Source organism: Curcuma longa, unplaced genomic scaffold (genome assembly GCF_044706935.1).
Source record: "Curcuma longa cultivar G26 ecotype Majalengka, Jawa Barat unplaced genomic scaffold, ITB_CL_G26_1.1 utg3290_np1212_1714210_RagTag, whole genome shotgun sequence".
In the NCBI taxonomy this organism is placed as follows: Eukaryota; Viridiplantae; Streptophyta; class Magnoliopsida; order Zingiberales; family Zingiberaceae; genus Curcuma; species Curcuma longa.
Genome location: NW_027435602.1, coordinates 148,497 through 162,863, shown reverse-complemented (window position 1 = coordinate 162,863; position 14,367 = coordinate 148,497). Strand labels below are relative to the sequence as shown.

General features: G+C 43.0%; 3 protein-coding genes across 3 annotated transcripts; 2 read left to right on the top strand and 1 right to left on the bottom strand.

Annotated features, from left to right (window-relative positions):
* Nucleotides 1–3,070: 3,070 nt before the first annotated feature.
* On the top strand, nucleotides 3,071–4,107 carry LOC141820457 (oligopeptide transporter 4-like). The gene is made up of 3 exons (XM_074707779.1): nucleotides 3,071–3,137; nucleotides 3,222–3,404; nucleotides 3,493–4,107. The coding sequence occupies exons 1-3, from the start codon at nucleotides 3,114–3,116 to the stop codon at nucleotides 4,105–4,107; spliced, it is 822 nt and encodes a 273-aa protein (XP_074563880.1). The 5' UTR covers nucleotides 3,071–3,113.
* Nucleotides 4,108–5,055: 948 nt separating this feature from the next.
* Nucleotides 5,056–6,966, top strand: LOC141820375 (cinnamoyl-CoA reductase 1-like). The gene is made up of 5 exons (XM_074707677.1): nucleotides 5,056–5,334; nucleotides 5,399–5,556; nucleotides 5,813–6,001; nucleotides 6,168–6,502; nucleotides 6,606–6,966. The coding sequence occupies exons 1-5, from the start codon at nucleotides 5,202–5,204 to the stop codon at nucleotides 6,724–6,726; spliced, it is 936 nt and encodes a 311-aa protein (XP_074563778.1). The 5' UTR covers nucleotides 5,056–5,201; the 3' UTR covers nucleotides 6,727–6,966.
* A 4,915-nt stretch (nucleotides 6,967–11,881) lies between these two features.
* Nucleotides 11,882–13,426, bottom strand: LOC141820302 (transcription factor MYC2-like). Its single transcript, XM_074707592.1, has one exon. The coding sequence runs from the start codon at nucleotides 13,424–13,426 to the stop codon at nucleotides 11,882–11,884; it is 1,545 nt and encodes a 514-aa protein (XP_074563693.1).
* Between the last annotated feature and the right edge of the window lie 941 nt (nucleotides 13,427–14,367).

The following is a 14,367-nucleotide window of genomic DNA, read 5'->3' as shown; positions in this document are numbered from 1 at the left end:
TATCGTAAACTTATAATTTTTTCAATATAAGAAATATGTAAATTCTGACATATCATACATATGTGTATAAAATCTGATACATCATATCTCACTACAAGAAAAGGATAAATCCTATAAAAAATTATCTCATAACATTGGAAAATCTAACATTAGGTCATATTTTTAAATCTCACTAGGTTATAGAGCTGCTTGTTTCCTGTGACCATGTTGGTCATATTTTTAAATCAATGCCCTTCCACCAAGGATCTTTGGAAATTTTATCACCTCAAACTAGATATACTGCTATTACAAAATCATGCTTGAACCAACAACTCCCATCACCCTTCGGCTAACCCATTGATCTTCAAAGTTTTGGTTGAAAATATTCAAGATAACATACGGCTCACCTTGAACCTGCATCTGCATTTCATTAGGAGGCAGGAGGTTTACCGAATTAATGTCTTCTTCTGAACTTTAACTGATCAGTTGGTACTAGTGAATAGTGATACCTTTAAACCTCTTTGAAGCAAGACATGCCCAAAAGATGGCCTCGTCCACAGGCCCAAACTTGATGAAATTCAATGTTGGATGGCTCATTTAATACCACCTTACAGGATAGAGCCTAGAGGAACTGGATTTAATTGTCAAGATGACAAAGCCTATTTTATTATGATAAGATGAAAGACAGCAGCAGCCTCTTCCTACACCTTGTAATCTGATTTCAAACCTATATATAAGACCCAATATAATATATGCGTCTGGTCAGGGATTTAAAAATCTTCCTAATGAATTTGATTTTTCTTTTTCTTTTTCTCACTATGCGGAATTGATTGATTTACTTTGTATTGGCTCAAACGAAACATGGCAACGGGGAGCAGGGAACATTCTTTCGTGCATGTATCTCATACCTCTTGAAGATAAAATCAAAAGACACTCTCATTAAAAGGCATTATAATAACTGTCATGTCCTCCACTTCTCGGAGTCGGATGACATGACTTTTACATTGACTGACTCAAGTGATCTCCAATGTAGAGTTGGCCGATATATTTAAGATTTTTTACGCGGTAGAAATATTGGCATAATCATTATCCCTCACAAAAACATTTATGAATAAAGAAGTCTATATATACATACTCCAAAGAAACAGTGTTCGAGCGGAGAAAATGATTAAATAAGAGGCTTATTTACGTTAGTCGGGGGAAAAAATCAACAGTAGTTCACCAAATGGCCTAAATTTTGTCGGTTTATCAAGGTCAATATATTTAGTTATGTCAGCAAATGAATAATGAGACATGCTTTTCTAACATTTTTTGTGATGGCCGGTGCAACTGCCGGTGACGTTCTCTTTGATTTCTCATTGATAAGGATAATTAATTAACCTATTAATTAACTCTCATAACAACCATATTCCTTGTATTAATTGGCAGCTAACTAGTTAGCCTAATCAGTGTGTGCAAGAGTGCCTAATTAATTAACATGGAAGGCGGTGGTCCGTCGCCTCTCTTCCCTCTTCTGACCCTCCTCCTCTTGTACTTGATCAACAGCGCCGGCGAGGTTCTGTCATCCTTAGACTTTGCTGCAGCAGTAGAAGGCAACGGCGTTGCGCTAGTGTTAGCCGTCGTCGTCGTCGGTCTACTTGCGATTCATTGGTTCGATCAGTCTTTGCCTTCTTTCAGGTTGTCACTCGGAAGCAAGCAAGATGATTCCAATGGGTTTGGCCTTGGAACCATGTTGATCCTAGCCTTGTTCGCCGTCCTCTATTATTCCCTGTGAGATGATTATATTAATTACCTGGCCTCAATCATATCTGTATAGGTGGATACATAGATAGATAGATAGATAGATAAATAAATAATAGAGTTATGTTGGCAAGTTTGTTTGGTCGTGTGCTTAATTTGCCTATATATGGATGTGGTTATTTTGACAAATAATGCATATATATATGCATGAGAGTACTTAGCTTTTCATTAATAACTTGTTGATTTTCTCCTATATATTTTTTCTAGTGGGGATGAGTTATCCATATATACTAAAAGTGTGAAGGATACTAAATAATATTATACGTGTTATTAAATTGAATCATATTGGTGTTACTAAATTTTATTATAAGGTGTTGTCAAATGACTATATTATAACTGTTACTAAATTAGAAAAATAATACTTTATTTTGATACTAAATAAAAAGAGTTCCTTGATGTGTGATATATCATGTCCACACTTTTTTGGAAATTTAATTTGTGAGAAGGTTTAATAATCAAAATCCTTTGAAAACAAATGCAGAAAATTTTGAGCGTCGACTTGGAAAATTTGAGTCGTCGAATATAATGGCAGATTGTTTTTATCAATAGAACAAAAATGTTGGTTTAAGTTTACATGGTGGATGGCAAATCAATCGCGATCTCTTGCATGAGTAACCTAATCGCTTGAGATAATAAGTTGTACGCTCATTAAACAATTTTGGACAAAAGTATCTATCCAACTTTGACAAGTTAGTGGAAGGACCCTTGAATTTTTTTTAAATACCCTTTTTTATAAGCAACTAAGATTGCAATGGTTGTGAGTTTTTGACCCTTGAACAGTGGCTGTTTGCCGGTTTCGGCCGGAATTTGGCCGGATTCCGGCCGAATCGGGGCCGGAATCCGGCACTCGCCGGACCGCCGGCGAGTTGCGGTTCCAACGGGCCCGGTCCGGCGGCAATCGGTGGTCGGACGGCGATGAACGGACGGCGGAATCGGCGAAGGTCCGAGGAGAAACACTGTTCAATCGCGATTTTTGGACGGCTGATCGCGATCGGGCGCGGGCATGGACGGCTGGGATGGGTCGCGCACGGGAGGCACGGATTTTCGTCGGGCAGGATATCATATATATATATATATATATATATATATATATATATATATATATATATATATGAAGAAACTAAAATTACAGGAACTGTGAGATTTTAACATTATTAGGCAAGTAGTCATCCAAAAAAAATCAACTACTTAATGATTGATCGCGATACTTCTAACAAAAATAGTACGTGGACAAATTGAAATCATGTATGTTTCTCTTTTGTAACTTGTTTCTCTGCACAGCTCTGAATGACCAAGTTCATCTTCCATGGTGGGGACTCCTGTTTGCATGTGCTATGGCCTTTGTTTTTACACTCCCCGTAAGCATCATAACTGTATCGTGCTTAAAACACTGTGATTATCCGATTCATTGAATTCTCACAATCTGTAATAATGTTTAAAAGACGCCAGGGCTGAACATCATAACAGAGTACATGATGGGATTGATACAGCCTGGGAACCCCATCTCTAATGTCTGCTTCAAGGTGTATGGCTACATGAGCATGGCTCAAGCAGTATTCTTCCTGGCCGACTTCAAGCTCGGACATTACATGAAGATTCCGCCCAAATCAATGTTCCTAGTTCAGGCACTAATTATTTTTCTTTCCAAATCAAAATCTAGGGGAAAAAAAATGTTCGAAAACTATGCCCACTGACCGAAATTGTGTCGAACAGTTGATAGGCACCATAGTGGCGGGGACGACCAATTTGGCAGTGGCGTGGTGGCTGCTGGGATCCATCGAGAACATATGCCACCCGAGTTTGCTGCCGGCGAACAGCCCATGGACGTGTCCCGGCGACCGCGTCTTCTTCGACGCGTCGGTCATCTGGGGACTGGTCGGGCCGAGGCGCATCTTTGGGCCGCAGGGCAACTACGGCGCGCTCAATTGGTTTTTCTTAGGCGGCGCCGCGGGTCCCGGCCTCGTGTGGCTGCTCCACAAGGCGTTCCCGGGGCAAGGTTGGATCCCGCTGATAAACCTCCCGGTGCTGCTGGGAGCGACGGCGACGATGCCGCCGGCGACGTCGCTCAACTTCGTAACTTGGATCGCGGTTGGGACTGTCTTCAACTTCTTCGTGTTCCGGTACCGGAAGAAGTGGTGGGAGAGGTACAACTACGTGCTGTCGGCGGCTTTGGATGCGGGGGTAGCGTTCATGGGGGTGCTGCTCTACTTGTCGTTGAGCACTGAGAACAAGAGCGTGACGTGGTGGGGGAGCGGAGGAGAGCATTGCCCGCTCGCGTCCTGTCCTACCGCTAAGGATGTGCGAGTGGATGGCTGTCCTCACTACTAGATTTACTCAATAATATTTTATAACGATAATAATGTATTTAGAAACTTGATTTACCTTCAATAAGATTTTAATAAATAATTTTAAATAAATTTTGAGCACTAATATCTCCATTCAAGTAAAGTCATAGATCACTTTTTTTTTTTCAACACGAAGATCATTTTTTCGTGAAGTTGAATAAAACTGCCAAGATAAGGAATTTGACTTTGGCTCAGGTCGCGCATTTACACCCATATACTTTGCTTCAATCAGTCATTTAGGCCACTTTTTTCTCTCTTTCTTTTTCCAATGCGAGGGCCATTTTTTTACTATAGTGGAATAAAGTTGACGGCATTAAGGATTCGAATAGGCCCATAAAGATTTTCTTTACTAAAGTTTGGTTTGGCCCTCCTAAATTACCTAAATCCTCCAATTCTTGTAGTGTATATGAGACATGACAATGTTAGTTAGGGGCTATGTTTGCATTGCAATTTTATTGGGAGTCTACAAGTCATTTTCTTATTTTTCAATAAATAGTTCAAAATAAATAGTGTAGGAAATTTATCTCCTACAATATAATATTTATAGTCTTGCAATACTTATTAGGACATCATTTGTGAGCTCCCGGGATATGATTAAGTCTATAACTTTCTAATTTACGAAGTCAAAGTTTCTTTATAATGATAATTATAAAATTATCGAGTGTAAAATTTTACTTTTTACTTAAGAAAGGTATCACTTGGGAGACGATATGTTTGCCCATATGTTATCTTCCTTCTTCATACCGAAAGGATATGCCGGCCGGTCCATTTTTCACAAAACTCCATATTTTATTAAATAATCAAGACTGGCAGATGCATGCATTGAATCGATGATAGCTAAGGGTTCTTACCAACCTCTCCTTCTTCTCCCTTCCCCTCTGCTTCAATAAATGTGCGATTGCTCTTCCTTTCTGGCAACTTCCTCCTTAATTCACCCACGCCCTTCGAATGCTACTTCTTCCTTCCTTACCTCGCCTTCTCCCGTCTCCCACTCTCTCCTTCCCTTTCTCTCGTCTTTAATGTTTAATCAAAATCTTTGCCAATAGCAAATTACAGCCCTTGCCTCTCTGTCCCTTGATGGCGCCGGCCTTTGTCCACCGCGATCGCAACGCGGTCTGCGTCATGGACGCTTCGTCCCGCCTCGGCGTCTCCCTCGTCATCAGACTCCTGCAGAGAGGTTACACAGTTCACGCCGCCGCTTACAGCCGTGGTAAACGCAAGCGTCTTATACTGCTTCGCTCAGGAGTGGATTTTGATGGTCTCTTTGGTCGCAGGCAAACTCAGAGCGAGCTTGGAGAGGCTATCGGCAGAGAACCGGCGGCTTCGCCTCTTCGATGCCGACCCCTTCGATTACCACAGCATCGTCGACGCCGTCCGCGGATGCTCAGGGCTCTTCTACGCCTTCGACCCACCTCAGGAAGAGCCGTATGATGTAAGCTTCTATCCCATGTTAGGATTTTTCTACCTTTCTTGAGATTCCAGGACTTCGGGGAGGCCATCCATTTCTGCCCTGTCATGAGCTGGGCTAATTGAATGCACCAACTATCCACCAAGATTGCACTGCGCAGTCCTTAATTATGCAATAACTCCTCCTAGAAGTTTCGGCGATTACTTTTTCTTGTATCATGGAAGCAGAGGATTTGGTTACAAAACAGGGCGATTTCCTAAATTTTTAATCTGTGGTGCAGGATTTGGTGGTGGACGTCGAGGTGAGATCTGCGCACAACGCGGTGGAAGCATGTGCGCAGGTGGAAACCATGGAGCGGGTGGTGTTCACCTCCTCGGTGACCGCCGTGGTTTGGCAAGAACACCGGGAGCTGGCCGTGGAATTCGACGAGAGAGAATGGAGTGAACCTTCCTTCTGCAGAAAAAACAAAGTAATTGATTAGGGATCCCATGGATTGGTCAACTGTAGGCCAACCAATTCCCAACCTTTCCCTTTTGGTTTGAATGCTTCATTTCCATAAGATCTTCTAGAACATTGGCTCAATCAATGTGGCGGCCGACCACTGTTTGACCAAAACGTTATTTGCGATACGGCAGCTTTGGCACGCGGTGGCGAAGACGCTGGCGGAGAAGACGGCGTGGGCGTTGGCGATGGACAGAGGCGTGGACATGATCTCCATCAATGCCGGGCTGGTGATGGTGCCGGAGCTCTCCGCAAACAACCCCTACTTGAAGGGCGCGATGGAGATGTACCACGCTGGCGTCCTCGTCACGGTGGACGTTGACTTCCTCGTCGATGCCCACGTCGCAGTGTACGAGAGAGCGGAGGCTTACGGGCGCTACCTCTGCTTCAACAATGTGATTCGCCGGCCACTCGACGCCACCAAACTCACCCAGATGCTCTCCCCCGACGTTCTTCATCCCCCTGCATGGTTAGCTTTTCTTCCCGCCCTGTTTCTTCATCCATTTTCTTCGGATCTTGCTCGATGCAGTGCAGCGATTTAGACACTGCTTGAATTGTGAATCAATTTACAGCTACGAGTTGAAGGTAGAAGAGCAGCATATCCAGAACAAGAAGCTAAACAAGGTGTTGATGGACTTCGATCCAGGGAGACAAGTGGATGAGCAGGAGCTGAAAAGGTTAACGATGGATTAAATTTACTCTGCAACATTAAAGTCGATTTAGCAGATGGGTATACGGTGGAATAACATTGTCAAATTTCTATTGCCAATGAAGTATTTGTCTTTAGCCGATCTAAACTGTTGGACCAAAAGAAGTTTCGATAATTAATTGGTCGAATAAAATTATCGATGAGTTATTTTATGAGTGGATTGTTGTAAATTATTTTTTTTTCTAGAGTGTAAGGAATGAATATTGAAGATTGTCTGAGTGATAAAGGGTTGATTTATGACTCTTCTTGAGTGTAAAAACCCTACTTCTCTTCTCTAGCTCAAAGTTTTAAGATTTTTAAACTTTACTATTTTAAATCAAAGGTCATTATAGCTTATAAAATGATTATCGAAATTAGTAATATTTGACTTTTTAACCCTTATCCTAAAAGATTAGCTAAATGCATGATCCAGAGGTAAATAAGGGTGCACTTAACGTGCACGTAACGAATCCTTAACTTATCAACATAGCAGCTATGTGGCACGATTTGAGACTTGATAAACATATATAGACTTCATGTGGTATGTCAATTGCCGAATCAGCTTGATTAGTTGAGTCACCAACCTCTTGACTTCTCAAGCAGTATGATTTGTCGAGTTAACTCGACCAGACTAGTTGTGGACCTCCCAACTTCCCGAGTAGCTGAGTCGCCGACCTCTCGAGTGTGACTTGATTAGTCTAATCATATATCTCTCAACTTCTTGAGCAATCTAACCTGTTGAACTGACTCGATCGGCCTAATTGTGAACCTTCTAACTTCTCAAGCAATCTAACTTGTTGAACTGACTCAACCGACTTAATCACTGACCTCGTCCCAACTTCTCGAGAAGTTTAACCTGTCGAGTTGACTTGACCAACTAAGTCATCGACCTCTCAACTTCTCGAGCAGTGTAATTTGTCACGTTCTATTAACCATGTTTAAATGAGCATAAGTAAGCATGAGGCATCACTACAAAAATATTATCAAATAGCGACGGAAACAGTCCGTCGCATATTTTTTGATCGCTGACGTCACTTTAGCGACGGAATAATTTATTCCGTCGCTAATTATTTAGCGACAATTTTTTTTCCGTCGCAAAATATTAACGACGGAATTTAATATTCCGTCGTTAATTAGCGACAGAATATTAAATTCCAACGCTATTTAATTAAAAAAATAAAAAATAAAAATAATTAAATTCCATCGCTCAAGCAGTATGCATACTGACCTGTTGAGCTGACTCGATCAGACTAGTCGCGGACCTCTCAACTTCCCGAGCAACTGAGTCGCCGACCTCTTGAGCAGTGTGACTTGTTGAGCTGACTCGATCAGTCTAATCATGGATCTCTCAACTTCTCGAGCAATCTGACCTGTTGAATCGATTTGACCGGCCTAGTTGTGGACCTTCTAATTTCTCAAGCAGTCCAATCTGTCGAACTGACTCGACCAGCCTAATCACGGACCTCTCAACTTCTTGAGAAGTTTAACTTGTCGAGTTGACTTGACCAGCTAAGTCATCGACCTCTCAAGTTCTTATTAACCATGTTCAACCGAGCGTAAATACAGGGGCACGATCCCCACTTTTTCATGATCTCTCTCCTCATTCTCCACGCGGGTACCACCTCATGCTTATAAATGGTCAGGTATATGCTTTGCGCATATGCCAGAGGTTCTAACTCAACCTCTAATGTTACTTTGTCCTTTTTCATCAAAACATCATGATGACTTAGACATCGGAGTCATTTCGTCGAGGTAAATCCCGACAAACCCTTCAATATTTGTTATTCTCCGCAGATTCAGCTCCGTCCAAAATGATTTTGGCATCATCACTCTTCGTGATGGGCTGAATTTCTGTCACCTCTTCACCATGGTGAAATTTCCACACCGCAACAAATTTACATCGTATGTGAAAAAATGAACTAATTAAAGACTTGGAGTTGGAGGTAGAAAATATATAAATACCGTACCGAATGAAAGAAAGCCACAACTCCGATTATCTTCCTAAATTTTCTAATCGAAGCATTCTCTTCTCAGATCTGGTGTTTTTTCATTGTTCCAGTTCCTGCAATACCTTAATCTATAGTTTTCATGAAGATCTATTAACCCCAGACGCCATCAATACAGTTTGTATAATTTTATCCATAATTTCCTCCGTACTATTTGTTTTCTTTGCGAGTGTCTATTGGTCGGCGATGACAAAGCCTCATACTGTTGCGAATGGTGATGTGGCGTCACTGTCCGAGAACTGCAACCCACGATCTATTCCCTGCTCCGAATCTGTCACAGCCATGATCCGGGGAAGGGACAGCTCGCTCCACTTGGCAATGAAGGGTTCGTCCAGTTGCCGCGGCAATGGATCACATCCTCAAGAAGCCTTTCGCGAGCCCCGATCTTTCCGGGTGTGGAGTTCCCCGATCCGTGCTTGAGGATTTTAGTCTCTCGCATCTCGAATTTCATCTTGTCGGGCGGACTTGCTTGTAGCCGATGGTAATTCTGCATGCTGCATTGATTGGAAGTGTTGATTAATAATTCTCGCCAGAATTGTAACCCAGCAGTCCACATGAGAGATAAAGCTGCCCCTTGCTCAGTCCTCGTCACAGACTCAAAAAGACGACGTTCGCAGAAATCGCAGAGCATTGATTTTGGTGTTAGTTCAACAGGGTGTTTTTATGAATTTGCTTGGTCTGAACAGTCAAACATTCATCTTTTATGGTATAATTTTTTATCCGTAACAATATCGCCTGATAATCTGTACATTTAGTGGATGGAGTTTTTTCTTACTTATATATGCTCAACTTGATACGAACATATCTGGTATGGTCAAAGTTATTCTTTTTGATTTTTTACTATAAGAGGTTGTGAGTATGCTCTTATCATGCTAATTAAATTTCATTACCTCCTGTGTTTATGATTTTTACTTGCTTGTATTAGCTTTGATAAGCATAAAGTTCTAACCGATGCTGAAAATCGTATACCTTGCTAGAAGATGCATGAAAATCATCACTTTCTCCCCTTTTTATGTCCGACTCCACGTGTATTTGGGAGTCATAGGATCAAATGTATTTTTTTCTCTCTTCGGCTCTGTGGGCATTCGAGAGATAAGTGATCGAGTTATTCTCTCTCTCTGATTCCATTGGTACTTAAGAGTCATGAGATCGAATTTATCATTTTCTCTTCCTTGATTCTGTGAGCACTTAGCAGTTGAGGGATCGAGCTATTTTCTCTCTGACTTCACTAGTACTAGCGAGCCATAAGATTGAGCTTATCATTTTCTCTCCCCGAATTCGCCAGCATTCGAGAGTTGCGAGATCGAGTTATTCTCTCTACGACTCTACTAATACTCGGGAGTCGTGAGATCGATCTCATCATTTTCTACCCACTCCGCGGGTACTCGAGAATTGAGGGATCGAGCTATTTCTCTTCCGACTTAGACATAGTCGCAGATCGAGTTATTTCTCTCTTGACTCAGATATAGTCACGGATCGAACATTTATTCTCTCTGTCTTGGATAGAAGGCGTCCATCAACTCAAGCCCCTATCTTAGATACGTCAATCATCTCTATCCACTTGGTCTCGAATTAAGATGTCCATCGACTCAAGCCTCTGTCTCAGACAGACGAATCGTCTCTATCCACTTGGTCTTTGACCAAGACTTCCATCAACTCAAGCCCCTATCTTGGATTGGCAAATAGTCCCTATCCACTTAGTCTTGGACTAAGGCGTTCATCGGTTCTATTCACAAGGCTCGGACCAAGGTGTCCATCGGTCTTATCCCTCTGTCTTGGACAGATGGCAACCATTGACTCGACTCCCTTGGTCTCGGATCAAGACGTTCATCAGTATATCCTACAATTATTTATTCTTTTGAATAGGACTTAGGCATAAATTGATTTCTCTCCTAAGCTTCGACAGACTTCGACTCATTGTCTTCACATCATGTTCGATCGTGCGTGTTTATTTTCAAATATGAGTTATAGCTAGTCCTTTCAATTTTACCTTGAGGTATTTTACTTCAGCCACTAGCTTCTCACGGACCCTGACATCTCAGCTACATGGACCCTGATGTTTGTTGATAATATAATTATCTAGTCAGTCAGATTTCCATCTCCTTTTACTAAATTTGAGAGAAATGCTTATAATGTAGAGGTAAGTAAGGGTCCACATGACGGACCCTTAACTTGGTCAACACATGAGCCATATATATAGATGGTACAATTCGGGATTTAGTCAACACATAGACTCCATGTGACATGTCAACTACCAAGCTGACTCAACTAGCTGAGTCGTTGACCTTTCGATTCCCCAAGCAGTCTGATCTGTCGAACCGACTTGACTTTCTGAGCAGTTTGACCTATCGAGTTGATTCGACTAGTTGAGTCGTCGACTTTTCAATTTCCCGAGCAATCTCACTTGTTGAATTCTATTAATTAACCTAGTTCAATTGGACGCAAGTAGACATAGGGCATACTCCCCACTTTCTGATGATTTCTCCTCTCACTCTCATGATCTCTCCCCTCACTCTCACATGTTTTCCACGGATATAAATCTCACATGTTTTTCACGGATAGCTCACACATATAAAAGGTTAAGTATATGCTCCGCGTAGGGAGGGAAGTTCTGTAACTCAACTTCTAGTATTATTTTATCTTTAATTTTCAATCAAAATACTATTTAGGCGCCAGAGTGATTTGGTCAATTAAGGTAACTGGTGACAAATCCTTTATTTATGTACCTTACTCTCAATGGATATTGGCATTTAAAATAATGGTTGTACTGCTTCGAACAATCTCACGGACAAAAATTAGTTTTTTTAGCCAATTGATGGGATGAAATTTGTAAACAGCGGCTTCGAGTCCATCTTCCCTCAGAGATAAGCTAGTAATCAGTTCTCTTCGAATTAAACCATGGATTTTGTGAAAGCATATTTTATGTTTCCAATTTTTAATTATTTTTGTTTAAAACGTTTGATCGCAAGCCACAAATTGTCTTCTTCTTACCGATTTTTCTGTCTATCAACAAATTACAACACTTCTATTTCCAATATATAGATCTGTGAAACAGATTGAGGAAACACGATCTTAACGAAATCTTAAGACGATATTGAGAAAACAGATTTAGCGGCGCGCAGTCTGTAGAACAAACGCATAATTATATTCGGGACTATATATATATTGTTGTTGCTGGATTTGCTGCTAATCTGGAGTAGAGACCGGCCTCGAGCTGCTCCGCCGTGAATGACCGGTTCTCCGACATCTTCGCGGTGGTTTGTTGTATCATCAGGTCTTTCACCACCGACACACTCGCGTAGAGCACTTCCAGGTCCAGTTCCATCAGCGCCACCATCAGCCTCGCCGCCGGGGAGTTCCTCTTCTGGCACTGCACTCGGATCATCGCCTCCGAGCCCAGCACCTTCACTTCCAACTCCATGTCATGGCAGCCTCCGTGCATAAAGGCGGCGGGGTCGTGCTTTTTTTTTACGGTCTCCATCTGATCCCGTAGCGCCTCCTTGTCAGCCTCCGCCGACTGGAGCTTGGCCTGCAGCTCGTTGATGTACCCGACGGCGTCGCTGAGGAGGGACGTCTTGTCCATCTTCGACACGTTGGGCACCACCGAGCGCAGCGCGTAGAATCTCTGGTTCAGCTTCTGTCGCCTCTGCCGCTCTGCCTCCACATGGTCGAACGGATCCTCGCAGGCGTTCGCCGGCTTGCGCCCGCGCTTCCGCGGCGCCCGCTTCACCTCCCGAACTGAGTGCTCAAGCTGGGAATGGTCCGTGTTGGCCCTGCTGAGGAAGTTGCGACCGAAAGCCATGGCCTGACGGCCGGCAGAAAGGGGAGCGGATGAAACCGAGGGCATCTTGTTGGTCGGCTCCGACGTGGGGCCGCTGGACCTGTCGTCCTTCCTAGCGTCGTCGAGCTCCTCGGCGGCTATCTCGATCAGGGACGGATCTGATAGGCAGAGCTTCGACGGATCTTCCTCTCCCTGCTCTACAACCATCAACGGTGGCGAGAGCCAAGATCCTGCACCAGAAGGAGAAGCATGAGGCATCTCCACGGGGTTAACATCGAAGAGAATCTTAATTTTGGCCGTGATCTCGGAGGCATGATAGATGAGCTGCGTGGATCCGAGCTCGACGACGGCAGATCCGACGGGGACGCAGGCCATGGTCCGGATGCCGAAGACCTTGGCCTGGCGAGCGCGGTCGCAGGGTGCCACCCCGAGGCTGTAGGCGCCGGTGAGCCAGGATACGTTTCTGGAGAACAGAGTTCGCCCCGGGAGCCCGCCGCCGTTCACGAAGGACTGCGTCATAGAAACTAAGAAAAACCACTCGGTGTCCGCCACCCCCACCTCCACCGTTTCGTCGGCGGAAGAGAACTCCTCTCCGCCGCCGGAGATGAGCTCGTGGAGTACATGTTTGCGGAGCTCCTGCTCCTCCGGAAAGGTCGGCCGCTCTTTCCGCTTGACCTCCTCGCAGCCCTTGTAGTAGCCATCCCCCCACCTGAGGAGCGAGTCGCCGGTGTCGATGTCGATGCACGATTGCCAAAAGATGGCATACGTCCAGCTCTCCTGTGCCCCCTCGATCAGCGCCTGCAGGCGCCGCTGCAGAGTCTCTTGGTTCGAGAAGTTCCCCGCCGGCGTCGGGGAGGAAGCGGCGGCGGTCGGCGGACTGGTCATCCAGGAGAGGTCCTCGGCAATGAAGCCCTCCATCATTCATGCAGAGGAAGGACAAAACAATTGCTGTATGTGAATAGAGTCGAGTGAGTCAGATAATTAAAGAGGAAGAACGTACAAACAAGTTGCAAATTTTGTCAGAACCATAACTGTCCTGGTGATGATTCAGTTTTGGATGACTGATTGGACTGCTGTTGATCAATCATTTTACGTCGTACAACTCGCTGTTTAATTGGGTAATATGAGATTTGAAATGGATTGTAACCCTACCAAGTCAGGCGTAGCAATTTACATGCACTATTCACGTGACGTTAAGGTTGTCGATGACCTTCACGTTTCATGTAGCATGATGGTTAACAGGGTAATGACGTATCAATTTTCTTCTCTTACACAATTTAATATGGTTTTATGAATTTTTTTAAGTGTAATATATGATTTAAATAATATTTTTAAAAAGTTTGTAAAGATAATTCGGTAAAATGTCATTGTTTTATCCTTTCACCAACGAGCTAGCGAGATAGCGAATGCCTCCAAGTAACTTTACCATAATTATTTTACACCTATTTAAATTCTATCTATTTTATTGTAATATATTTATTTTTGTTCTAGAACAGCAATATTATTTTTATATCATAAATTTTCAGTAGATTTCTTATTTCTAAATGCGGCCGGATAGTCGGTAACGTTGACGTGTCAACTTGCTAATCAATTATCACTATCACTTGCTAAGGCAATTTCATAGGGAAATCATTGTGTTCCCTATAAAAGCGTGAAATGCGATCTCAGTGAGTTATTAAGCAATTGACAATCAGTATCATATATTAAGTTTATAGTACATTTTTTTAAGAGGTAGTATTCTGTTTTTCGCCCCTTGCTGATCTAATTATTAGTCGATGGGACTTTTTTAGGCTCCTGAAAAGTTTAAGTTGTGTAATTATCTTGAATTGATAAATAGTTCATCAAAAGTTAATTAAGGA

Bases quoted from the DNA above. Each gene is read 5' to 3' on its own strand.
- LOC141820302 (XM_074707592.1), bottom strand. From the start codon at position 13,426: ATGGAGGGCTTCATTGCCGAGGACCTCTCCTGGATGACCAGTCCGCCG.
- LOC141820375 (XM_074707677.1), top strand. From the start codon at position 5,202: ATGGCGCCGGCCTTTGTCCACCGCGATCGCAACGCGGTCTGCGTCATG. The intron at 5,335-5,398 runs GTAAACGCAAGC...CTTTGGTCGCAG, and splicing joins CGCCGCCGCTTACAGCCGTG to GCAAACTCAGAGCGAGCTTG. The intron at 5,557-5,812 runs GTAAGCTTCTAT...TCTGTGGTGCAG, and splicing joins CTCAGGAAGAGCCGTATGAT to GATTTGGTGGTGGACGTCGA.
- LOC141820457 (XM_074707779.1), top strand. From the start codon at position 3,114: ATGGCCTTTGTTTTTACACTCCCC. The intron at 3,138-3,221 runs GTAAGCATCATA...AATGTTTAAAAG, and splicing joins CCTTTGTTTTTACACTCCCC to ACGCCAGGGCTGAACATCAT. The intron at 3,405-3,492 runs GCACTAATTATT...TGTGTCGAACAG, and splicing joins AATCAATGTTCCTAGTTCAG to TTGATAGGCACCATAGTGGC.